Source organism: Petaurus breviceps, unplaced genomic scaffold (genome assembly GCF_028583685.1).
Source record: "Petaurus breviceps papuanus isolate PSGF00001 unplaced genomic scaffold, PetGlider_PUasm1.0 90881, whole genome shotgun sequence".
In the NCBI taxonomy this organism is placed as follows: domain Eukaryota; kingdom Metazoa; phylum Chordata; class Mammalia; order Diprotodontia; family Petauridae; genus Petaurus; species Petaurus breviceps.
This window is the reverse complement of record NW_027187369.1, coordinates 7,206,492-7,231,397: the sequence shown is the minus strand read 5'-3', so window position 1 is coordinate 7,231,397 and position 24,906 is coordinate 7,206,492. Positions and strand designations below refer to the sequence as shown.

Here is a 24,906-nt window from a genome sequence, read left to right as displayed (position 1 = left end):
GGGGGGGGGGGGGGGGGGGGGGAACGGTGCATATAGAGGGTACCGTAATGATCACCTTCACTACAGTAGCAATCTCAATAGGGCTTATTTTCGGGGGAGGTCTTATTTTAGAGGAATCTTACACAGTAAGGGGAGGGCTTATTTTCGGGATAGGTCTTATTATCGGGGAAACACGGTATGTTATACCAGGCACTGTGCTAGCTAGGTCCTCGGGATACAAGGACAAAGACTGAGACAGAAGAGCTTACCTTCTAATGGGAGAGGCAACAAGTACAGACATAAGTACATGCAAAATAAGAAAGAGAATAACTATACATTGTACTTTATAGCCTGTTTACTTGTATACATAGTAAATAACTAATAAATTTGTGCTGATATCATGTTATCCCCCACTCCCACATTAGATTGTAAGTTCTCCAAAGGCAAGTACTATGTAATGTTTCACCTGTGTATCCTCAGCCCCCAGCAAGGGTCATAGCATGGAGTGAGTACAAGACCCCATAAGGGGAAGGGGGGTTGAAAGAGATGGGGGTATGGCCACTGCTTCCCTGGGAGCCACTGACTTGAAGAACATCTTAGCCATGGTGCGGTATGTGGAAGATACTGATGAATGTACACCAAAGGCATATGAAGAAATGACCCCAGGCAGGAAGGAGAGAATACAGTTTGTTATACCTGCTTCCTGATTGGGGTTTTTTCTTTGTATGCAATAGCCTACTGACAGAGAAGAGAACCAGCCTGCTGGGGGCAGTGGCTTTGGGAGGGTTTGGTGGTTGGTTCCTAGAACATGTCTATTTCAAGATCCTCATTCTACAGAGGAGGAAAATGAGGCCCAAAGAAGGAAAGGGACTTACTTGCCCAAGATCACACAAGTAATAAGTAATGGCACCAGAATACAAGCCTAGACCCTTTGATTCTCAGTCCACTTCTCTCTCCTGCCTTAGTATGTGTGTGAAGTTCCCTGAAAAGATTAGCTTACCGAGACTAAAGAAAGGTTATAGGAAGCTGTTCCTGAAAACCGGGCTAAACAAGCAAATAGGCCCTTTTGCTCAAGTCATTTAACACTTATTTGCCTGACTTGATAGGCCTCTATATTCTTCCACCCAAAAATGAGCCTAGAAGCTAAATTTTCCTTGAGATAGGAAAACAGGAACAGCCACGAGGAAGTCCGAACCCCCAACAAGAGCCTTACAAAAGTATCTTAAGGGAAGATAATAAGCTCCCCATTATTGGAAGCATGTAAGGGAAGATAAGCTTCCAACTTGTCAGTGATATTTTAACATGGATTTGTTATTTTAATAGAGATTGATCTAGAAAAACATCCCTGAGACCCCTAACAACTCTATGATTCTCTGATTCTCTGTTGGGTCTTAATACACTATCTTGAAGCCAGCCAAACCAACTGTGTGTTGGTTCTAGAGAAAAGGAGCTGATAATTCTCAGCATACTTCCAAAAGTTTCAGTAGCTCCCAGTTGACTCTAAGATAAAATGTAGTCTTCATTTTGTCATTTAAAGCCCTTCCCAAGACCCTCTTCCCTTCTTTGCAGAGGCAGAGGACTACAGGTATGGAGCACTGCATATAATGTCAGATTTTTTTCATTGTGTTGATTACTTAAGTTAAACTTGCTTTTGCTCTTTTTTTGTTATAAGGGATGGCTCTCTGGGGAAAGGAGGAGTATGTTGGAAAGTGTAGGTGATATAAAAACAAAAGATTGAAAAAAATTTTGAGCACAATGCAAAAAATAATCATTCGTAGTCTGGATCCAACCCATTTTCCAGACTTGTTTCATATTAATTTATTGACATATTCTACATTCCAGTCCAAATCACCTCAAACTCAGCATTCTATATCCCAGCCTCCTGCCTTTGCACATGCTATGAACACCCCAGGCCTGAATGCACTGCCTTCTAACCTTCAATTCTTAGAAACCTTAACCGCCTCCAAGGGGAAGCCTTGCCTGAACAGTATTCTCCAGGTGTCGGTACTCTTTCTCTCCCCAATAGAATGTCATCTCCTAGAGGGAAGGGACTGTCTCAATTTTGCCTTTGTATGTCCAGCACCTGGCACTGAACCTTGCTTATAATGAGTACTTAATAAATACTTATTGAGTGGAATTGAGATTGAAATATCTCAGTTGCCTAAAAAAAGCTCTCTAGATTTATAAGTTGACATTTCCAAACTTCAGATGATTCTATCCAGCCAGACATTAAAGTTGTTCGGAGAGCCCGATTGTCGGAAACCTTTGCACTTTGTGTCACCTCTTGGCTTCCCGCCATTGGGAAACCTACTAACTCAGTTTGTATCAGCATGTTCTATAGGCCGCAGGGCCCTCCCTGCCCCTGCACGGGGCACAACAGACAGTGATTTATAACCAGAGTTTGTGGTTTGCCTTGTCCTAATAATGACATCTCAGGGCTCCAATTTCTGTAGAAGAATACAAAAGTCTTTCCCTGGTCCCTCCCTCTTCCCCTCCCCTCCCAACCCCCTCCTCTTGTTGCACTGCCAAGTTTCCCGTAAATGCAAAAAGTCTCAGTAAGTAGAATTGTGTCATTTAGTAAAAGGTTAGCAGCCTAGAATTTCTGGTAACCTTGTTCCTTTCTGTCATAAAACACAAACAAGATGAATTCAGATCTGTATGTATTTCTGTATAGCTGTAGTTAGGCTAATTACTATACAGTAATCTGATTTTCCTGTCTTATGATTAATCAGAAATGTTGAGTGGTACAAAGGTTCAAATCCTGACTCTGCCTCATGTTCATCTGGACCTCAGTTTCCCTTTCTGTCAAAGGAAAGTGTTTCTCTTCAAGTTCTGGATCCTACAGTCATTTGAAAAATGACAGGGACAAGATGCTGTAAAGGGAGAATAGTTTGCTGTACCTCATGTCTCAGTCCCATTCCTTATCAAAGGGTTTCATGCTCATTGCTATTGGATTTGACATTCAAACCAAGGCAACCTCCAAAGCTATGTGTCACTAGGAGCAAATTGCTTTGAATGAAATAATTACAGCCTTCTTCCTCCTCTCCCCCCATTAAGCTCCCTTTTGTACGTTGTCTTCCCCCTTAGAATGTAAGCTCTTTGAGAGCAGGGACTGTCTTTCTTTATGCTATATTTGTATATACATCACTTAGATCCTCCTTTCTTACCTTCCTTCTTTCTGTCTTTCCTTCCTTCCTCCCTCTCTCCTTCCTTCCCTCCCTCCCTTTCTCCCTTCCTTTCTTCCCTCCCTCCTTCCTTCCTCCAATGTCTTGTGGTAACTATGTGTCAGTGGATCATGCTGTTCTCGTAAGCAGTTCAATACCACAGCCTATCTTGGGCAGCTTTTGTCCACAAAGTCATCCTCTAGGGTATCAGAAAGCCAGGGAGGGGACCCTGAGTTCTTAAAAGATTATGCCAGGGAGTATGAAATCTTTCCACACTAAAAGACTTTGAATATGAGGCCAGCAACTTGGCATTGAATCCTTTATCCCTGGTACCCCATGAAACAAAGAAAAAGATAAACCAGTTCTCAGAAAAGGGGGCAAGGGGTGCTAAGAATCTTGAGACCTATGCCAGAAAAAGTGCCTGCTATGGCAGGTCCTATGAAGCAGGAAAGGCTTTTAGTACTAACAGTAATAATGAGAGAGATAGATTTTGAGCAGGTCTTTTCAACATGGTGCCCGGCAGCTAGGATATAAGTTAGGCAGTCATGACAGCCACATATTTTTCTTGATGAATACTCCCCATCTGCCACCATCAGACCTCATTATAATCACTCTGCTACTAACAGACTCTAAAGTGCTTTGCTAAGCTCATGATCTCATCTGAGCCTCAACAAACAACCTTGAGAAGCAAATATAGTAGCTCTTAGAGGTCCCATTTTCCAGGTGAGGAAACTGAGGCTTGGGGAGGTAAACTGACTTGTTTCTGGGCACATGGCCAGTAAATATCAGAGGTAACATGGAGGAGGCTGAACCCAACCTGGTCAATTTTAGGCACAAATGAGAAAAGAAATATTGCTGGAAAGCATATCTGCAATATGAATAGGAAGATGAGAGGGTCTGGATTGGGTTTGGGAAATGCCTTGCTCTTTGATGGACTTCAGGCTGAAACAAAGGCCATCATTTTACATCAGTATTGTGTTGGCAATGCTATAGGCCTTCAGATAACGAAACACCAGCATCTCCAAAGAATTCCCTTTGCAGGTCACCCAAAGTGCTACCAAGAGGCCCGCCATGAACATAAGTAGGCAACAGCACATGACCGATGAGGGATGGCCCAGGAGAAGCAGTTTTAGGAGCCATTAGCAAAGAGATGCATGACTGAAAAAAGAAGTGGGCTGGTTATACAGTGAGAGTCAGAGATAACTGAGGAAGACTTGAAAGTATGTGCTACGCTCTCTAGGCTGAAAGATACCACTTTGGAGCGTTGCTTTTTCTGAGAGGCAGCATGGCATTGTGGACAGGCACTGAATTTAGAGTAGAGAAGACCTGGCCTTCTTCAAATCTTGCCTCAGACACTTACTAACTGGGTTACCCTGCACAAGTCACTTAAGCTCTCTGGGCCTCAGTTACCTTATCAGTAAAATCAAGGGCTTTGAATTTAGCAGCCTGTAAGGTTACTTCTAGCTCTAAATGTAAGACCCCGCCATCAAGAGGAAGGCCTTCTTGCATGTTGGATGGACCCACTGTACAAGATTTACAGGAGGACATGGACAAGAGTTGCATGTATGGGCTCTGCCTGTGCACTATGGGAGGGAGTTCCTGCATCTATAAGATTACCAGTCCATCCAAGTATAGAAGTATACTGCTTTTGAGACTCCACTGGCCATTTAGAGATGGAAAGAACTATGGACTTAGGAGTCTGGAAACCTGGCTGTAGTATAGCAGTGATCCAGGTAAAGCTCTATGACCTTGGGCAAGCCCTTTGCCCTCTCTGTATCACATTTTTCCTCATCTGTAAAATGGGGACAATGTCACTTGCCCTCCTTCATAGGCCAATTTTGAGGAAAGTGGTCCATCCTATGGAAGTGGGAACTCTCATTCCTACCCTATGCCCACAGATGATTGCTGCATTGTCCAATGGTAGCTGACATAGACCTCAAGAATCAAGAGGGAGTTTCTGGGTGAATTCAAATGTAGCCAGCTCCTCAGAACTCTCTTCCTACCTTTGCCAAGGTCTCATCTGGCATCTAGGCCAAATCAGAAGCCACTATTGAAGCCTCTTCTTTGAAGTAGCCCTGCAGAGAGCTTTTGACCCTTTGGAGAATTTAAAGGCCTTCAATGTTCTCTGGGTAAGCTCCTTATAGAATGAAGAACCTACTCGTACCCTTCAGGACAGGGCTCTTTGGACTTGATTTATGAGCTTCTGTGAATTTCCAAACCACTTCCTTTAGCAAGATACCTTGAAGCCTGTGGTGGCCTCTGACAGATGGCCCATTGTCTTGTCCTGGTGTTATATTTAAGGAAGACATATGAGGACTGAGAGTTACAGCCTGTTTGTCGCTTAAAATGGTTGGCCTAGTGAGGAGATAGGGCCTGAGCTCTGCCCTTTCTTGCAGGACTAGGGGAGCCAGCACACTATGCCCACATTTCTTAAGCAGCCAAGTAGAACCAACCTGTAATACTCGTTTGAAAAACTCGTTTGAAAAACACTTGGAAGCATTAAGTGAAATTCCCCAAGTAGGAGCAAGTTGCTTTCCTAGCTAAGGATGATTTGTTGAGGTTTGGAGTTTCACTGGTTTTGTTTTTATTTTCTTTTTGTAAGAATGGCCCAGTTCTATGGAAAAGGCCTCCAGGTAAGCTGCCTCTCCTGCTTCTGAAGAGAGATGATTCCTTCTTAGGTGACTGGAAGCCAAGGGCTGGCTTTGTGGACACTGACTACCCACAGGGCTTGTCTTAGCATTTTGCTGTAATCTGCCTGCCCAGGGACGCTTACTGAAGAGGAGCATGCTTCAGTCATCTAAGGAGCCCTGTGACTCAGTCCTTTGGAGAGTCTAGCTTTGCTTTCCCCGATAAATAGATATTGAATTGAATTGCCTTAAAAGAATGGTAGTATCTTTGTGATTTTGAGCAGGTCTTTTCAACATGGTGCCTGGCAGCTAGGATATAAGTTAGGCAGTCATGACAACCACATATTTTTCTTGATGAATACTCCCATTTGCCACCATCAGACCTCATTATAATCACCCTGCTACTAACAGATATTAGATGATCCTGAAAATCCAGCCTCCTGAAATAGACTGGATGCTTAGAAATGAGCCTTCCCTTGGTAATTTTCCTCTGCAGTGGGTTTGAGTAAGATCTAGCAAATCCCTCTCTTAATACAGTCCTTATAGAGTTCATTTTTCTCAAATAAGTTGCACTCTTTTCATTACTGGCCCAGGAGTACATTAGCACTCCTGCGTCAGCCTCCAAATCCCTTATTACTTCTCAGCTGTTAGTGATATTGTTGTTCAGTCATTTTGGTTGTGTCCGACTCTTCATAACCCCATTTGGGATTTTCTTGGCAAAGATAATGGAGTAGTTTGTTATTTCCTTCTCCAGCCCATTTTACAGATGAGGAAACTAGTGCAAACAGGGTAAAGTGACTTGCCCAGGGTCACACAGCTAGTAAGTGTCTGAGGCAGGATTGAACTCAAAAAGATGAGTCTTCCTGACTTCAGGCCCAGTGCTCCACTCTATCCACTGAAGCGCCACTTAGCTGCCCTACTGTTAGCGATGCTCCATTTTCCCCTATAAAATAGATATAAGTAAAACTTCTAAGCCTGAAATAACTTGTCCAAAAGTCCAGGCATCTGTGCTGAAGGGGTTTAAAGTTCCAGGACACTAGCCCAGAAAGTCTTGGGCTTCATGACCAGGTGGGGCCTTGTGTCTAGGAGAATAGGGGAGGGGCTAAGGCTTGTGGATATAATTGGAACTCTGAATCCCAGTAGAAACCCTTTGCAGGCAACTTGAATCAAGTTTGTTGCTGGCTTCTGGTTCACCCATGGGCCTGGTTCCACTACCTTTTGCTGATGTAGGAGGTCTCTTTGGCCATCAGGTTATACACATCAATGCTATTCCTGCTGTGTGTTTGGTATCAACTCTCTGTCCCTTGCTTGACATATTCCAGGCTTTCAGCACCTTAAAAGTGTGACCTTTGAACCTTAGGAAATTCGAAACATTCATAACGATGAACTGATGGGAATCAGAAGAGAGGAAGAGATGGAGATGTCTGAGGAGGAAATAGAAGACCCTAGTGATCCAAAGGAAAATGAGGAGTCAGGTAAGAACATTGGGGCCATATCTCAATTGCAGAGATAGACTTTCTGGATAAAGTTCCTGTGTATTCTTTTTGTCTCCATTTCCCGTTATGATGAATAATTGAGAAGTAGCTGAATTTTCCAAGGATCTGGGAGCATTTGGGGCATAGTATTCACCTGGGTTAAGTTTTCCCAATTCTCTTGCCAAATGCATCAGTAAGAGAATATGTCCACAAATTGGAATTGTTCAGTCATTATTCAAAAACCAGTAGAGGGTGAGGGGGTTTGAAATAAGACAAGATGTAGAAGCGATTGCTCTTCACCTCCCCATCCTGTGAGATTCTTGTCTTCATCTTTCCATAAATCCTCCATAATCTGCCTGGGTATTTCAAAATATCAAGTAGATCATGCTGTCCATCTGTCAGCCTTCACTCTCGCTACATGACCCTCCCACCTCCTTTTCCAGTCCAACACATTATTGGTGACATCTTTTATACCACTTCTTCTTGAGTGCACTCAGCTCCTCACTGCCCTTTCGGTAGTATCATGGTCCCCCATGTTCCACAACCATATGATTTCACTAGGGACCAATGTATTAACAGACATTTGGTGAAGCTGCATCACAGTGGGGTTCCACACCATTAGGTAGAGGTAAGTTATTAAGAACTTTGTGAAACAGTGCTGGTCAGGGACAATTTAATAGGACATATGCTTCTCTCTGGTACTGGCAGCCATGCAGTCACTGATGTGATGATAATGGCTTACAAGCAGAAATTCCTAAGAAAGGAAAGAGAACAGGCTATCTGGACTTCTTTGTAGGCAGCAGCTGTTAAGGCTGGATCACTGTTCTTTTTGTTGGAATTCCAAGCCCTGATAGACAAGGTAATGCATACTTTGTACTAAGTAGAGCCCTTTGTCATCTTCAGGATCGTTAGCTTTCATTGAGCAGGTAAATAATTACCACAAATGCATGTAGTCAAGATAAACAGAAGAGAGGGAGTTTAATCATGAAGCCATTAGAATCATTTAACTGCTTGGCAATGGCAGCTTAGAGCCTATTATTTCTGACATGAAGGCTGGTCTCTGCCCCAGTATCTGCAATATGTACAGAGTGCCTATATAGAGTTACCATGAAAATAAATGTGCCTCAGTGTTTGAGCATCCCCTTGATCAACTGCCAAATTTGAAAAGTTACAGAAGGAAGAGAGGGATGTCTGAGGGATTCAGATTGAATGGACTTGCTGGGGTAGAGCATGGCATTTTGCTTCTCTGTCTTTCTGAAGTTAAAAGCTGCATTGGCCCCTGTACAGGGCCTTATTTGTTTAGAGACTGGGAACTCCCTGACAGATCATCTTCGAGCTATTTTCTTTCCTGCTCCACATGTAGAGATGCTGCTTTGTCAAATAAAGCTATCTACAATAGACTTAATGGAGCTTACCAAATAGCTTTTCTCCCAGAAGGTTTCAATTCATTTTAATTCAAGAACTTTTGTGTGTTTCTCTTCCCCTGGATCATATCTAATTTTATTATCTTGCTTCCATTGTACACAACTGTTGAGATCCCGTGTATCCTGAATTTGGTACAAGAGGGGGACTTTAGTTTAGAGCCAACGTCAGTGCCTGTTACATAGAATTCAGTTCTAAAAAGGGTTAATTTACATTTTGGGAAAGAGATCCTGGGGCTTGTTTTATTTCCACACAAAGTCCAGGAGCTTGGAGCATGAGTCTCCCAAAGCTGTAGGTTGGCCTCTAGGTGCCATATGGGATGTAAAGTATGCTCTCTGTGGAAGAGAAGGCTGCCCCATACACAGTCAGCCTAGTGATTCATGTTTAGGTGTGGGTTAGACTTAATGGCCCCTGAGGTCCCTTCCAACACTGATATTTTGTGATTCTATGATTTAAGAAGGCCCATGCATCGAAGCAAATTGTATCAGGGCAAAACTTATTCTAGTTTTGGCAGTGATGGAAATTCCATGGTCCCAGTGAATATCAGCAGAGCCTGGAATGTTGCTCCCCTTCAGCAGTGATTTGCTGACCTCCTTTCTCAGACCTGTGCTCCCACATGGCTGTAGCCAAATTCTTCTTAGAATTGCAGATTCTCAGAGTTGGAAGGCACTTCAGAGACCATGCTCCTCCTATGACCTCTTTTTGCACACAGCCCCATTTTCTCTATTTGAGACTCAGCCCAATCAGTGAACAAATATCTGTTGCAAGTCAAGGGGATGAAGAAGAGCCTTGGACTTGGTCATGACATCCCTGAAACCTCCCTACTAGAAGGGCCCTAGAAATCCTCTGGGCCTCCTCGGCCCAGAGCAAAATCCCTTCTCCAGCTTCTCTGACAAGTAGGCAGCCAGACTGTGCTTGACACCTTTCAGGGAGGGTAGACCCAGCCCGACTCTCCTGATGGGAAGTTTTTCTTTACCCCAAGCCCAGCTAGGCCTCTCCATAACTCCCACCCATTGCTCCTAATTCTGCCTTCTGGAGCTGAGTGGAACAAGTCCAGTCTCTACTCCATGGCAGGTCTTCAGATACTTACAGACTCCTTACTGACAACATGAGTTGCTAAGTCTTCTCTTCTCCGGGTAAAACATGCCCAGTTCTTCTAACCAATCATACGGCAGGATCTCAAGGCCCTTCACTCTGGATGCTCTCCAGTTTATCAACATCCTTCCCAAATTGTGACACCCAAAACAGAATCTACTACTCAGTATGGGATAATCAGGGTTGAAGCATCATTCTCTTAACATAGCCTAACACTATGTTAGCTTCCTTGGATGATGCATAATATGGTTGACTCATACTCCTAAAACCCCCTGATTCTTTTTTTCAGACAAACTGATATCTAGCCATGACTTACCCATCTTATATTTGTGAAGCTGACTTTTTGAATCCCAGCTCAGCTATGTGACCATGAGTGTGTCTGTAGAATATAAGCTCCTTGAATGCAGGAACTGTTTTGATTTTTTTTCCTTTGTATTCCAAGTGCTTAGCACAGTGTTTGGCACATGTTAAAGACTTAATACATGTTGACTGACTGACTTGACCTCAGTTTCCTCATATGTGAAATAGGAATGATGTTTATACTTCCTCCCAGAGGGATTGTAAGCAAAGGGATTTGTAAAGCCTAAAGTACTATAGGAATGGGAGCTAGTATTGAACACTTGCTGTGTGCTTTGGGGACTAGGGGGATGGGAGGGAATTGTGCACAGGTAGCAAGTACGAAGCTGCATATGACATCATCACTGTCTTCCTGTACCTCAAAGTTTAATTCAAGAGAGGAGTCCAATATACGTGAAACAATTAAGAACATTCAAGAACAATTAAGGGCCAGACTGTATAGTTCAAACTTTGAGTGTAGTAGGAAGTCAAAGAGAAAAATAGCTAGTGTGAGCTAGAATTGTCAGAGAAGTTGAGGGAGTAAATCATTATTTGAGGAGGTAACAATATTCCAGATGGAAAGAATAGCATAAGCAAAGGCATTGAGGTTGGAACCAGCCATCAGGGGATGGTGAGAATTGTGACCTAAGGAGCAGAGAGTATCTTTTACGAAGGAGTGGGAGATGAGATTCAACAGGTAATGTAGGCCAACATTATGGAGGGCCTTAAATACCTGATACTGGACTTGGTCACAGCACAACACATGCACTGTTTTGGGAGGATTAGTCTAGCATTCATATGCATGATGGACTTGGAAAGACAAGAAGAAACTGGAAGGGCCAGGTTTAAGTCTATAGCAGCAATTCAAGTGTTACATCAGGAAGGTCTCTGGAGTAGGGTATTCGCAGTAGCAGGAAAGAAAAGAGAAAGGGGTCCTGTCAAAGGAAAACTTGGTTACAGAGTTGGTCTTGGTGAAAGCAGGAGAGGAAAAGAATACAAAAGATTCCAAAGTTTCTAGCTCAGTAGATTGGAAGAATGGTGGTAATCATGTTAGAAGAAGAAAGTTAGGAATGAGAGATGGCTTAGGGGAGAAGATGGTGCATTGAGTTTCAACATTTTTAGTTTGAAGGAAATGTCCGGACATTCAAGTTAGGGATAACTTACAGGTGGCTGGAAATATAGGACTGGTGCTTAAGTGAGAAAGTCAGGACTAAAGAGGTCAGCTAGGGTGTCCATAGCAGAGACATTTGAGTTAAAATCTTGAGAATCAGTGAGCTTACTCTAGAGTAGTAAGTGTGGAGAAAGAAAAAGAGAGCTAAAGACAGGACCTACAGGCATAGCTGTAGTTATAGGGCAGTAGAAATAAGTGAAGCCAGGAAAGGAGATAGGGGAGTGATCAGAAGGGTAAGAGGAGAAACAGGAAAGACAAAGGAAAAGAGTCTTAAATAGGGTATGGTCAACAATATCAAATAATGAAGGGAGGATTGAAGAGGCTGGAAACTGGTAGTGGGCCTTTCAGTTTGGCCAGAAAGTCCTTAATGACCATGGAAAGAAAAGAAGGTCAAGAAGAAGCCAGCTTTCAGGAAATTCACAAAGTACAGTAGGAAGCATTGGTACATTGGAGGAGTTTGACCACAAGAAGGATACAAAAAGATGGTAACTCAAAGTGGTCACCAGGTCTGGGGAGATTATTTTGTTGTATTTACAAAATAATGAGACTTGTGTTTAACTATGAAAGGGAAGGAGCCTAAAGAGAGAGATGGAAGAGATAATTGTGGTAATGAAGTCTTAGAATAGGTTAAAAGGGTTAAGGTTTCCAAGTAAAGTAGAATTTTTTTCCTCTGAAACTAGAGAGTAATGAAAAAAAAGATCTGGGGCCATATTATGTTGAGGTAAAGTATCAGGGGTTCCTGAGTAGTTAATTAATACTACCCAGTAGTATTAATCTTCCCCATCAACTATGAGGCAAAATCATCCACTGAAAGTGAGAGATGGGAATTGGGAGTTGAACCTCCTTGGCCCTCAGTTTCCTCATCTATAAACTGAGGGTGTTGAACTAGATGACTCTGAGGACCTTTCCACTTCTAAATTTAAGATTCTGTGTATGACCTTCACTGACTCACTTCCCTTCCCTGGGCCTCAGTTTCCTGAGTTGTTATAATTCACATTCTCTGGCACATTTAAGGTTTCCAAGGTCCTTTTCCCCTAACCACCTTATCAGGCACACAGTATGTCCCTCCCATTTTCTGGATAAGGAGGCTGAAGTTCAGAAGGGCATCTCTCCAGGTCAGGGTCACCTAGCTAGAAAGGGCTCAAACAGGAACTTGCACCCAGGGCTTCAGACTTCCTATCTGGCCCTCTTTCCCTACCAGCTAAGCACCTCTTGCTTTCAATAGCTTGGTGATATTTGTTTACCTTTTGATACTTATATCTTGGAGGTTACCCTCAAAATGTGTTTGCTTTATGTTGCAGCAGAAGAAACTGAGGCATGTCTGTTTTGGTCCTTTACTATTGAAATATTTGCCCAGAGTTTAGCTTGTAGGGACTCCAGAGTGACATCAGGAGCCTAGAGCTGCCTTAGAACTTTCACATGGCCCTGATGAATTGCCATCTTTCCCATCTAAGTGACATCAGCCCTGCCAGAAACAAACATTTCTCTGTGCATTGGAGATAGTCAGAAGGAGTCACTGAAAGTTAATGATGGCAGATTGTGGATGGCTTCCCTGCTCAGTGCTCTGTGATAGCCATACTGATAGGTATATTAAAGGGTAATACTGAACTTCCCAATGTTCCGCCAATGTACAAAGAGCTCAGCCTTCAGAACAGGATCCAATGATCCAATTAATATTAAAACTGAAAGGGGAAGATTTGGTGTCCTCATTAAAATGACAGGAGAGTGGCAAATGCATGTGTTATAGCAGTTTGTTTTCTTTTGCTTAGGCAATTCTAAACAGATGGATTTATTCCCAGCTCCCATTTGACTTCAGGCATCAGGCATGCTCTTGCCCCCATGGGATGCAACCTCTTCTTATTTTCTCAGAAGGAAAAATATTTTTCCTATTTTAACTGGCGAATAATCCTCTAGAAATTCCCCACCCTCACACAAGATCTTGCCCTTAGTGACAATACAACATCACAGAAAGAACAATAGACTCAGAGTCAGAAAATCTGAACGTGTGTCCCACCTCTATCAATGACTACTGTCACCTTAGGCAAGTCACTCCATCTGTCTCAACCTCAAGATCTCTATTTGTCAAATGGAAGTGATAATGTTTGCATTCCCAGCTTTCCTGGTTGATTGGGAAGAAATTATTTTAAAAACCATAATGAATAAAAGGTGTACTTCTTTCGCATGTTTATCCATACAATGTGTAGGACATGAACATAATTGCCAACCTAGAATACAAGAAGAGAAAAAGAGGAAGGATGTAAGGCAGCACAGTGTAGAGGAAAGAGAACTGGATATGGAGTCAGTCAGAGGACCTTTTAGCTCTCCTTGTTATTATGGTTCATACTTTGGTCTCGAAGAGGACCATGACATAAGAAAGGTGATGCCATGACTTGCAAATGAATTGGATTTAAGTGAGGGAGAGCTGTGCAAAGTCACCAGCCTCACTTTCTCCTCTGGAGCCATCTGGGACCAGTGGCCAGATATGGATCAGGACGACAAGAGACAACCTCCTCAGCTCTCCTACTTACTGTCACCAGTTTTTCTATCTATAAGAATAAAGGGATTAAACTAGATGTTCTCTAAGGATCCTTTTATCCTAAATGCTTCTATTTAGTATTGAGTACTATGGCCTACCAGAGACCTGCCATGCCTACCTCCATCACCACCCCACCTTATCCACAAAAAAAGTTAACTTTGTCTCTCTATATGGTCTAACCAGTTTTTGTTAGACTGACAGCATGCTTGGCTGCTGTCCTTGGTCCTGAACTGGTGGATTAAACTTGATACTTTCTTCTCTCTCAAGTAGTCAATTTCCTTTCTTCTATAGAATGCTTTTAAAAGCACTCTTAGAAGCCAAAGGCTTCCCCTTCCCTTTTTTTCCCACCTGTTTTGGGCCACAAACTTGTTGAACCTCAGAAGGCTGCCTGAGGAGCAGCATCACAGAAGTTGGGAGAGATGACAAGGATGAATTTGACTCAGACAGCTATGTAGCTAAGTAAGACTTGATGTAATAAAAGGGTTCTTGTTCACAGTCAGGAAGTCTACGTGATTACAGCAACAATTAAAGACAGTAATGAAACCAACATTAAAATGAATGTGCACCATGCCAAAGGCCTTCTGTACTTGAAAAAACAAACAAACAAACCACTAAAATGGGGAGTTTAAAAGCACTTTAGCAAGGGCTAATTGTATGGTCATTTATAGAGAGCAATACTGACATCATCTTTCCTGTAATCTACAGTCTCCAACTGTCCCATTGACTTAGACTGCCACAGGCTAGCCTTTTTTTGTGCCTAGAATCCTGGGAACATAGAGACACCATCTAATCTAATCCTTTAATTTGACCAAATTTGAACACCAAAACCTAGCTAGGGGAAATGCCTTTCCCAAGGTCATATGGCTAAAGTAGCAGAGCTGAGATGGGGAATTGTATGAATGTTACTGAAAGATCTCACCATAATAATTAGCATTTCTCTAGCATTTCAAAGTTTACAAAGAACTTTACATATGTTAATTCATTTATGATCCTTACAAAAACCTTGTGAGGTAGGTGCTATTATTATCCTCCTTTTACAGATGGGGAAACTGAATCATCGAGTTTAGATGACTTACCCAGGGTCACAGAGATAGTAAGTGATGGAGGTAAGATTTGAACTCAGGTGTTCTGGGCTCCGAGTCCTGTGTTCTATCCACTGAGCTTCCACTGAGCTACCTAGATGCCCTGTTCTATACCTGTTCCTCACGAACAGCCCTTGTCAATGTGATTGCCACGTCCTAGCGAAGGGAAATTGAGTACATGATCTGAATTCATGAGTCTGCTTGGCCTGCTGTCACAAAAATTTGTTCAGTTTACCCTCAAGACATGGACTAGGGGCGGCTAGGTGGCGCAGTGAGTAAAGCGCTGGCCCAGGAGTCGGGAGGACCCGAGTTCGGTTCCAGCCTGAGACACTTAACACCCACACAAAAATACTAGCTGTGTAACCTTGGGCAAGTTACTTAACCCCAAAATTGCCCTCCAAAAGGCAAAAAAAAGACATGGACTAAGCAGGAAATCAGCAGCAGCTCATTTTTCTAGGAGTACCTTCATATTTTAGCCTTTTTGGTTGTTCTTTTTTCCCCTCAATAGTAGAGATGGTGCTGATCCTACCCTCAGGTAGCTTCTGTTCTAATACGTTTTAAAATTCTCCATATGACCCTTCCATACTTCCATACATTCTCTCCCATGCCAGCCCAACTTAGTTTCTCCTAGCCCTTTTGCTTACCTGTCTCCTTTGCACTTACTTCACCCTTCCTCGTGTCATAGTTATTTGTCAAAGAACAAGAGATAGAAGGACCTCTGAGGCCAGCTAGGCAGGTTTCTTCATTTTGTATACGAAAACCCTAAAGCTCAGGAAGTTTGAGCAAATTGCCCAACAAGTAAGAATCAGAAGAGAGACTTGAACACTAGACCCTCTGGCTTCAGAGCTAATGCTCTTTCCAATATAAACTCGAGGGCAGAGCCTGTGACAAAGCTCTCTTTGTGTTTCTAGTACCAAGTACAGGGTCCTTTAGTCAGTAGGGGTTTAATAAATACAAATGGTTTCTTATTGAAGGCAATGAAAATATCTCATCTTCTATGGTCCAGTGCTCTTCAGAAAGAATCCACAGGACTTAGCTCCCTTCCTGTCTCCTTTTCCTCCCCTGCATACTAAATTCCTCCCCAAAGACCAAAATATGTCATACTTTTGGGGGGAGAGGCAATCAAGTTAAATGACCTTCCCAGGGTCACCCAGCTAGTAAGTGTCTAAGGTAAGATTTGAACTCATGTCCTCCTGACTCCAGGGCTGGTGCTCTAGTCACTACACTGTCTAACTGCTCTGAAAATGTCATACTTTTGAAGTGAAATCACTTTCCCTTTTGTAGACAGATTTTTCTCTAATCTTTAAGCATTAAAGTTAGAAAAAATCCTCAAAGATAACCTAGATCAACCCTCTCATTTTATACATAGGGAAACTGAGTACCAAAGAAGTAAAAGAGATTCGCCTAAGGTCACAATGCAATATAGTGGCAGAGCTAGGACTTGAATGCAGTTCTCCTGACTCTGTGCCCAATACCCCCTCCCCCTCGCTACACTCTCCCCCATCCCACCCCCACTGTCTGCCAACAAAGAAAATGTGGCTGTAACTCAGTATTCTGAGGTAATTAAACTAGACAATGATATGCGGGCCCATATTGCTGATAGCTATTACCAAAGAGCATAGCTTTTCATGTTCGCCCAGCTGTAGGAGGAAATCAGCCTGTGGGTGGGAAGCCCAGTGTGGCAGCCTATTTGCGGGCACAGGTGAATTTTTCAATATCTGAAAGCAAAAAAGAAATCCATTTGAGAAGTTTCAATCTGGGGATTAGCCTGTTAAAGGCATTATGCAGCATTGCTAAGTCACTTGCCTTTATTGTTCATTCATCATATGAATGGAAACATATTTGTGATTTTATTCCTTTTTGGAATGTGAACAGGACATGCAGCACAGAAATGAGGTACACTCAGTGTAGGACCGAATTCCAAGGTGCAGGAAGCAGTACAGTACAGTGGAGAGAGGACGGGACCCGGGTCAAGTCCCAGCGCCACCATTAATTCAGTTCTCTCCTTAAGGATCACACAAAGCCTTGTGACCTTTGACAAGTACCATCGCCTTTCTGAGCCTCAGCTTCCTCCTATAGAAAATGAAAGGGATGGATTCAGTGATCTTTATGAGCCCTTAACACTCTGTGACTCCAGCATTGTCTGACTATCCTCTTCCCTTCCATTACTTTTGGGTAGAATGGTATGGTGGAATTGGAGTAGAAGGTGTTCATTCAAGTCCCATTTTTGCCACTCATTAGCTTTGTTATCATGAGGACAAGTCCCTTCCCCTCTCTGGGCTTTCATTTTCTCCTCTGTAAGATGGAGAGGAGCCAACAATCTCTTAAAGGCCCTACCATCCTTATAAGTCCTATGGTAGCATGTAATACAAAATACAACGTAATGATGTTAGCTTCCATTTCTGATGAGAATGTGTCAGCTGTGGTGTGAGGCTTTTTCTGTCAGAGCCCTGCACCCTCTTCTGAAACAGACAGATAGATGTATGTGTATGTATGTCTGTATGTATACACATGTGTGTATACATATATATATTATATGTATACACATGTTTGTATACATATATTATATAATATTTTATTTCTCTGTGTTGTTCATTCATGTCCGACACTTTGTGATCTCATGAACCATCCTGTCCATGAGATCTCCTTAGAAAAGATACTGGAGTGGTTTGCTATTTTCTTCTCTAGTGGATTAAAGCAAATAGAGGTTAAGTGACTTGCCCAGGGTCACACAGTAAGTGACTGAGGCCAGATTTGAACTCAGGTATTCCTGACTCCAGGCCCAGAACTCTATTCACTGATCCACATGGTTGCCTTCTTTGTTCCTCTGTCACCTTAAAAATTAGTGGAACACCTTCTTCATAACCACCCTGTGAGAGATGTAGTACAAGTGTTTAATTGGACCAAAAGCTACTTGAGGGCAAGGATTGTTTGTTTATTTGACTTGATATCCCCAGAACCTAGCACAGAGTAGGCACTTTAAAAATGTTTGATGATAAGGAAACTGAAGTTCAGAAAGGCTCAAAACTACGTGTACCAGTCACATAGAAGCTGGAGCTATTCATTACATGTGTGCTCCCATGTGCTGAGCTTAGGTGTTTTGTCAAGAGTTTTTTTTTACTTTTTTAGAGGGCAATTGGGTGACTTGCCCAAGGTCACACGGCTAGTTTTTGTGTTAAGTGTCTGAGGCTGGATCTGAACCCAGGTCCTCCTGACTCCAGAGCTGGTGCTCTATTCGCTGCATCACCTAGACACCCCATTTGTCAAGAGTTTTTAAGTCCCAATCACACATAGCAGAGCCAGGCTTCTGTGGTCCGAAACTGGCACAGTCAGACCAGCTTGACCATCTCATTTGAACTTACCATCCATGTGTTTCAGCCCTAGTCTCTCAGGCTGAGGCACTGAAGGAAGAAAATGACAGCCTGCGTTGGCAGCTTGATGCCTACCGGAATGAAGTAGAATTACTCAAACAGGAGCAAGGTAAAATCAGCCGGGATGAGGATGCAACCAAGGAGCAGCAGCTGAAACTCCTTCAGCAAGCTCTGCAAGGGATGCAGCAGGTGAGCATGCTGGGAGAGGGGGGAGGGGGGAGGGGCGAGGGGCAGTCTCAACTTTGGGAATGCTGGCCCCAGGCTGCAGCCCTTGAAGTCATGCTGCCTCCTGCTCCAGGAACAGGCCCTTGGGAGGTTCCAGAGTGCCTTCTCACCTGCCATTGGAGTTCCCTTCCAATGCTAAATCCTACAGTCTGGCCCCTGGGCAGCAAGGAATGGCAGGCATTGTTCTCCCCACTCTCTCATTTGGGAAACTGAGGCCCAGAGAGGGGAAGTGACTTGACAGTGTCAGAGCTAGAACTAGAACCCAAGGCTTGTGATTGCCAGCCCAGCAGGTGCTCTTTCCATCCCACACCACTGGCTGAAATCTACCAGGTGAATACCCAATCTTTCTTGATGAGAGACAGAGTGGCAGAGAGGATAGAGGATCAGCCTCAGATTCTGGAAGCCCTGTGTTCAAGTTCTTCCTTAAGCATATACTGAGTCAGTGTGACCTCTAGGCAGATCACCACAACTCCCCAATGACCCAGGTTGGGACACAGTCTGATGGAGTATCCAGAGTCCTGGACTTGGAGTCAGGGGACCTGAATTTGAGTCTCAGTTCTACTACCTTTGGCCTTGGGCAAGTTGCTTTCATCTCCCTGTACCTCAATCTCCTTATCTGATACTTGCACTCCTTCCCAGCACAAACCACATTACACATCGTTGCTCAGTCAGCCCCCTGGGGAACTTCGGGGAACTTGGGATGTAACCCTTCACCCCCTTTTATCTGTTCCTTCTTCAGCACCTTCTGAAACTGCAAGATGAATACAAGAGAAAGGAAACTGAGCTTGACAAAGTGAAGGATGAAAAAATACAGCTGGAAAAATTACTGGAGAATGTACAGGAGCAGGTACAGCTTTGGACATGAGGGCAAGAGGGCCAGAGCCTTCCCCACAGGCCCTTTCTTGTGTCAAGTTAGGTGCCCATTGATTGGACACATGCCTCACCAGTCAGATTTAGGCCCATTCAGAGGCCATCCCTAGAGTTCCTCACTCCTTGTGGTTGGTCAGTCAGTAAATTATTTGGTCAGAGAGGCAGCATGGTGTGGCAGATTTGGAATGTGGGGCCCAAGGTTTAAGTTCTGGTTCTGTGTTACCTGGAACAAGTCTCTTCCCACCCCCCCCCCATCCCTGCCTTTCTCAGTAAAGTTTGAGGGGCTTGGACTAAATCAGAACTCCTATTTCTCTAATGCCTTAACGAGATTATTTCTAAGATCTTATTCAGCTTTAAATCCAATAATCCCATGATCTTGGGATTAGTCTGTCTATACTCCTAACTGACAGGGTTTTTTGGAAAGCTAAAAATGCCTTCGGACATCTGTGCAACTGATGGCACTTGAAATTGCACATCTTATTAACGGGGAGACTGAAGCCCAATTAGGTCTTGCCTGTGTCTTTGGTGACGCACTTTCTTGCGTAGCTGGTGCCTAGCTGCAGAGTGAGAACAAGCAATGCGTCTAATCAGGCAAGTGGGAGTATTACAGAGAAGCAGTGCACGTAGGGCCCTGTCTTGTAGCCGTCTTGTAGCACCTATATTAGTCAGATCTAGCTGCTTTTTAAATCTCTGAATCATATCATGCAGCCCTTTCTACAGATACACAGGGTATTGAATTGACACTTCTCTGGGGAGAGAAACAAAGGTGTAGATTGTAGATGGGGCCCATCAACTGAAAACAAACATGGCATCTGAGGGGGAGGCCTGGGCTTTGTGTCATAGTTTATAGGGACAGAAAGGTAGAATTTTGTCCATGGGGAATCTGAAGAAGCTGAGACCCCCTAAGAGAAATTAGCAGGTGGCAGACTGATTGATTGAAGCTCCTTGGCCTTGCACTGGGTGCTGTCTATCGAGGCATGTCATGTCTGCTAATGATCACCACTTTGTTAGGCTCCTGGCCTTGCCATTATTCTTAAACACTCTACTGAAGCTAGCCTCTGTAGCAGCCCAATGGTGAAAATGGAGCTCCATTCCACTGTCTTTGGAGAGGGAAGAGGAGAGGGGGACAGGCTGTCACACACAAAATCAATAGTCCCCAAGTTGCATATGAGCCTTTGTTTTTTATCTCTGTACTCAGCCCAGGAAGGTGCCACACGCTCAGGCCCCATCTCAAGTTAGCCACACAATGGCTTCCTCTGAAATGCCATTAAGAGTTGGCAACCTCGGTGGAATTTAAGGAAATGATTGAAAATGTTTGTGTTTTTAATTCTTCTACTTCATAAGACCGACTCACTCTCCAGCTTTCCTGAAGCTGTTAAGGAAATGAGTCCAATCCCAGAGAAATCCATTCATTACATATTTAACTGAACAGTGCCAAGGCTGCTGTCCTTCTCAGACTTTACTACGACAATAGGAATTCCCAAAATGTCTGCAGGCTACTAGAGAGTGCCACATTTCCTGTGTTCAGTGGGGCACGGCATGGGCACGATGATGCCAAGCCCATGGCTCCTCATGCTCATTGTTGATTTCTAGGCAGGAATGGTAACCAGAGCCCTTATAAAGCCTTCAAGGTCAGATCACATAGAGAAAACTTGCCAAACTGTGCCCACATGTCAGCTTTCCCCATTTGTAATTTAATATAAGAGGAAATGACAGATGAAGGGAACAGGAGAGCTTCAGCTTGTTGTGAAGCAAATGTAAGTCTCAATGCGCTTCTTTCCACTCCTTTTCCACAAAGCTAAGGAGGCCCAACTGTTTACCACCAATGGACCTACCACAGGAGGTCTCTGATTTGTGGACCAATAGCTCAGATGGAGACAAGTAGGTTAGAAAGCCAAATGCCCTCACCAGTAATTGTAACTTAAAAGAGAAGCCACAAGTTTGGTTTGGGCTGCCCTGCAGGAAGGAACTCAGCACATTCAGATTCTGGCCATTTTATTGTCAAAGAGAGCAAGCTCCGTGACTCTTCTGGTAAATTGGTAATAACCAAGTACCCTCACTCCCAAATCTCCCCAGCCAGACTAGGTAATTTTCAAATTGCCAACTAGATTACAACTGACGCCAGTCTGATAGAAAATGCACTTCTGCCCAAGCAATCAGAAGGCTCTCCAAGGTCATAGTGTACTCTGCACCTCTTACAGTAAAGTACATATCCACAGGAAGCCCTGGAAGCTACTAGAGCTATTGTTAATTACATTTTACAGATGGAGAAACTGAGGCTCAGAGAGGTTAAAGTGAAGTGTCCATGATCTCATAGCCAATCAGTGGCAGAACCAGGACTTGAAACCAGGGCCCATCTGACTCTAAGTCCACCATTCTTGCCACTGGACTGTGTCTGATGTTCTGTTCATTGAAACCGACTGTCTCCACATAAGTGAACTAACCCAGGAAGGGCTTTATTCCTTTCCCCAGGAGTGTAGAGTTTCCAGGATCTGCGTTTCCAACCAGGAGAATGACCCACTGGAAAGGACTCCAACTAGCACCCCTATCAAATCAGAGAGAGAGGCGCTCTTAGTGGGTAAGAACAATGGCACCTGCTTATCTACATGGAAAACACAGGGAAGACACAACAAAACACTAATTAAGATCCGACAGTATGATAAGAGGAATCATGGCATGCATGGTGGATAGAATATGGGACTAGGAGTCCAAAAGACCTGGGTTCAAATCCTCTGACCTCATTAGCTTTGTGGCCAGGACCAGGTCACTTAGCCTCTGAGCCTCAGTTTCCTTGACTGTAAAATGGGAATGATAACTTCTCTAATGCCTGATTCAGAGGTGGGCAGATACTCATTTGAATAGTGAAACTTAGAGGAGAATGTGTGTAAAGTGCCTTGCAAACTTCAAAGGCCTGTATAAAGATCAGATAGTGACTATCATGCCCTGGGGTAGGGGAGATACAAAGCTGAGACAAGCCCTACCTCCTGCCCTCTGGGAGCTCATAGGCTAGTGGTGGTAGGGATGCTAGCACTCAGAGAACTGAAACACAGAGCTTTACAGGATAAGGACAGGAGAGGGGCACATGAGGCCTGAGGGCAATTCAGTATTGCTTGAGAATTCTCTAGGCTTGGTAGGGGTGGGGGGCCAGGTGGGGTGAGCTATGACACCTTTAGGTATACAAAGTGCTTTTCTTACAACAATTCCATGAGAGAGGACATGTGAAGCTTATTCTCCCCATTTTACAGGCTCAGAGAACAGATGGGACTTACTCAAGGTCACACAGCTAGTAAGTGTCAGAATTGAGTTTCAGAACCAGTTCTCCTGAGTTCAAAGCCTCTTTGCTCTAAAGCCTGGTTGTATGGATTAGATGAAACCTAAGTAATCACTCAGTCCTAAGTGTTTGTGATTTATGCCAGAACTAGGCCAGCAGTTGAGGCGGGAGCTCAGGGTCTTTGAGAAAGTCTTCCTTAATAAAACACAGAAAGTGAGGCAGGAATGATGTCGACTTAAGTGTATATGTGGGCCCTGGGCTGTGCCCACCTGAGGCACGATAATCTCAGTTCTGCCAAAGTACAACAAACCAGGCCCAAAGGTGAGTGTAGAAAGAGTGAGCCAGGCTGAGATATGTCTCTTCTTTTACCTCTCTGGGAATCTCCATTAGGGAACTAGCCTAGACACTGTTGAGCAGGGGGTAGAGGGCAGACCTGGGGTGACAGATTGTCCAGCTTCAACTTGGCAGATCTGCTGACCCTTTGATTGGCTGCTTCCTGGGGCATTTCTGGGCTTGCCCTGAATGGATCAAAGGTATGAAAATATTTATCGGGAATATGAATCTTTTGAAAGTTTCTCTATACTTCCTGAAAATGTTTTATTGTGATCATATAAAATGAGAGGCAGCATGGCACAGTGGACAGAAACTTGCCTTCAGAGTCAAGGAAGTCTGGGTTCAAGCCCCACCTCTGACCCATCTTGGTTGTATGACCCTGGGTAAGTCACTTAACCTCTCACTGCTCCAAAGGCTATATGCTGCAGAACATGGGGCAATTTCCTCACTAAGGGAGTCGCCCACACTGATGAAATCCCAAGCAGGTCTGAACATAAAGAAAGAAAGAAATGTACACATATATATAAATTATTATTGTATAGAATATTTATATATTACCTCTTTGTTATAATTTTATATATTATATACTCATTTAAATATTTCTATTTTATATATGTAAATATACCCATGTGCATATATATTTATACACACACACAAGCATCTCCATGTGCATGTATGTACATAAAAATAAGCTAGACTCTCAGCTTCATGAAAGCAGGAATTGGGTCTTAAATCAACTGTGCCCAGCACAGGCCTCTCTCAGCACACAGTAGGTACTTCATATTAGTGTCTGTTGAATGAATGGCATGTTGAGGGCTGCTGTCAGCACAAACAAATAGCCACAGTAGGAGAAAGAAGAGTAAGAGACACGAGAAATACAGAAGAAAAATTAAGGCTCCCAAATATTTTTTCAGCCACAGGAGGGATGGATCTGAGCTCTTACCACCTCATGCACTCCCGATCTTCAGTCCTAACACCAGCTCCTACAAGGAGCTGGGAGGAAGGGAATAAGCTTAGATTCAGCACATACTATGTGCCAGGTGCTGTGCTAAGCATCATTAGGGATGGGATAGCATAGCAGGAAGATAGGCTTGCCCCCATTACTGGCACCAGCACCCCTGCCCATGCCCCCAGCTCACCTGACACTGTTGGCCCACTTGGGTTCTGGGTTCAGTCGGCCTTTGGGGTGGAGGCCCTGATCAGCCTGCCATTCTCCCATTCCTGGTGGCACCTGCCACCTCCCTTCTGGTTGAGATTCATAATTAGCCTTTACCCCTGCTCCCCACCTCAGCTCCACCCCTCCATAGGCCACTTCCCATTATGTTATACCCTCTGGAGCCTTTCTTGACTGTTAACAAACTATATTATGCTAATGAAAACCTGGGTCCCTCTCCAGAAGACACTATCTTGGGCCTCTTTCTCTTGCACTGGGTGCTCTTTCATGCACACCCCAAACACACTGAACCTGGAGGAGTAAGTGTCAAGCTTAGCTTCTTTTGCCCCACCACCACTTGCAGACCCTCCCTTTGCTGTCATCACTCAGCCGCCCATTATTCTTGGAGGTTCACACCAACCATCTGTGTTAGACTGTCCATGTCCTTGTCACAGTTAGCCTCCAGCCTCCAGGAGCTCAAGACCCAGATTTCCATCTTCTACCTCCACTTCGACCCCTGCCCTCATATTTTGGGACTTCAATATATATGTCAGTGTCCCATTTGGTTGACGTTGGCTCCCTTGGCCTACATCTTCACTCTACCTCAGCCGCCCACAACTGTGCTGCCTCCATGAGCCAGAACCCTAAGATTCCTCTTCTTGATCATGGCCCCCTGTTGTTACATTCTTCCTTCCACCTCATTCCTCCTGAAGCTATCCACTGACCTTTCCGTTCCATTTGATTCATCTGTATCATTTGGTTAAGGAACGGTTCACTCAGATGATGCTCAGGCACC

At 43.8% G+C, this 24,906-nt stretch overlaps 1 protein-coding gene across 5 annotated transcripts in view; it reads left to right on the top strand.

Annotated features, from left to right (window-relative positions):
• Nucleotides 1-24,906, top strand: part of ENOX2 (ecto-NOX disulfide-thiol exchanger 2) — a 291,168-nt gene that overhangs the window by 256,904 nt on the left and 9,358 nt on the right. For 4 of the 5 annotated variants that reach the window (XM_069074066.1, XM_069074064.1, XM_069074068.1 and 1 more), the window contains 5 exons: nucleotides 7,131-7,245; nucleotides 14,846-14,911; nucleotides 18,266-18,447; nucleotides 19,223-19,330; nucleotides 21,826-21,931. In XM_069074066.1, coding sequence (XP_068930167.1) covers nucleotides 7,131-7,245; nucleotides 14,846-14,911; nucleotides 18,266-18,447; nucleotides 19,223-19,330; nucleotides 21,826-21,931 — 577 coding nt within the window. The remainder of the gene's footprint in view (nucleotides 1-7,130; nucleotides 7,246-14,845; nucleotides 14,912-18,265; nucleotides 18,448-19,222; nucleotides 19,331-21,825; nucleotides 21,932-24,906) is intronic. The other variant, XM_069074065.1, reaches the window with a different exon arrangement.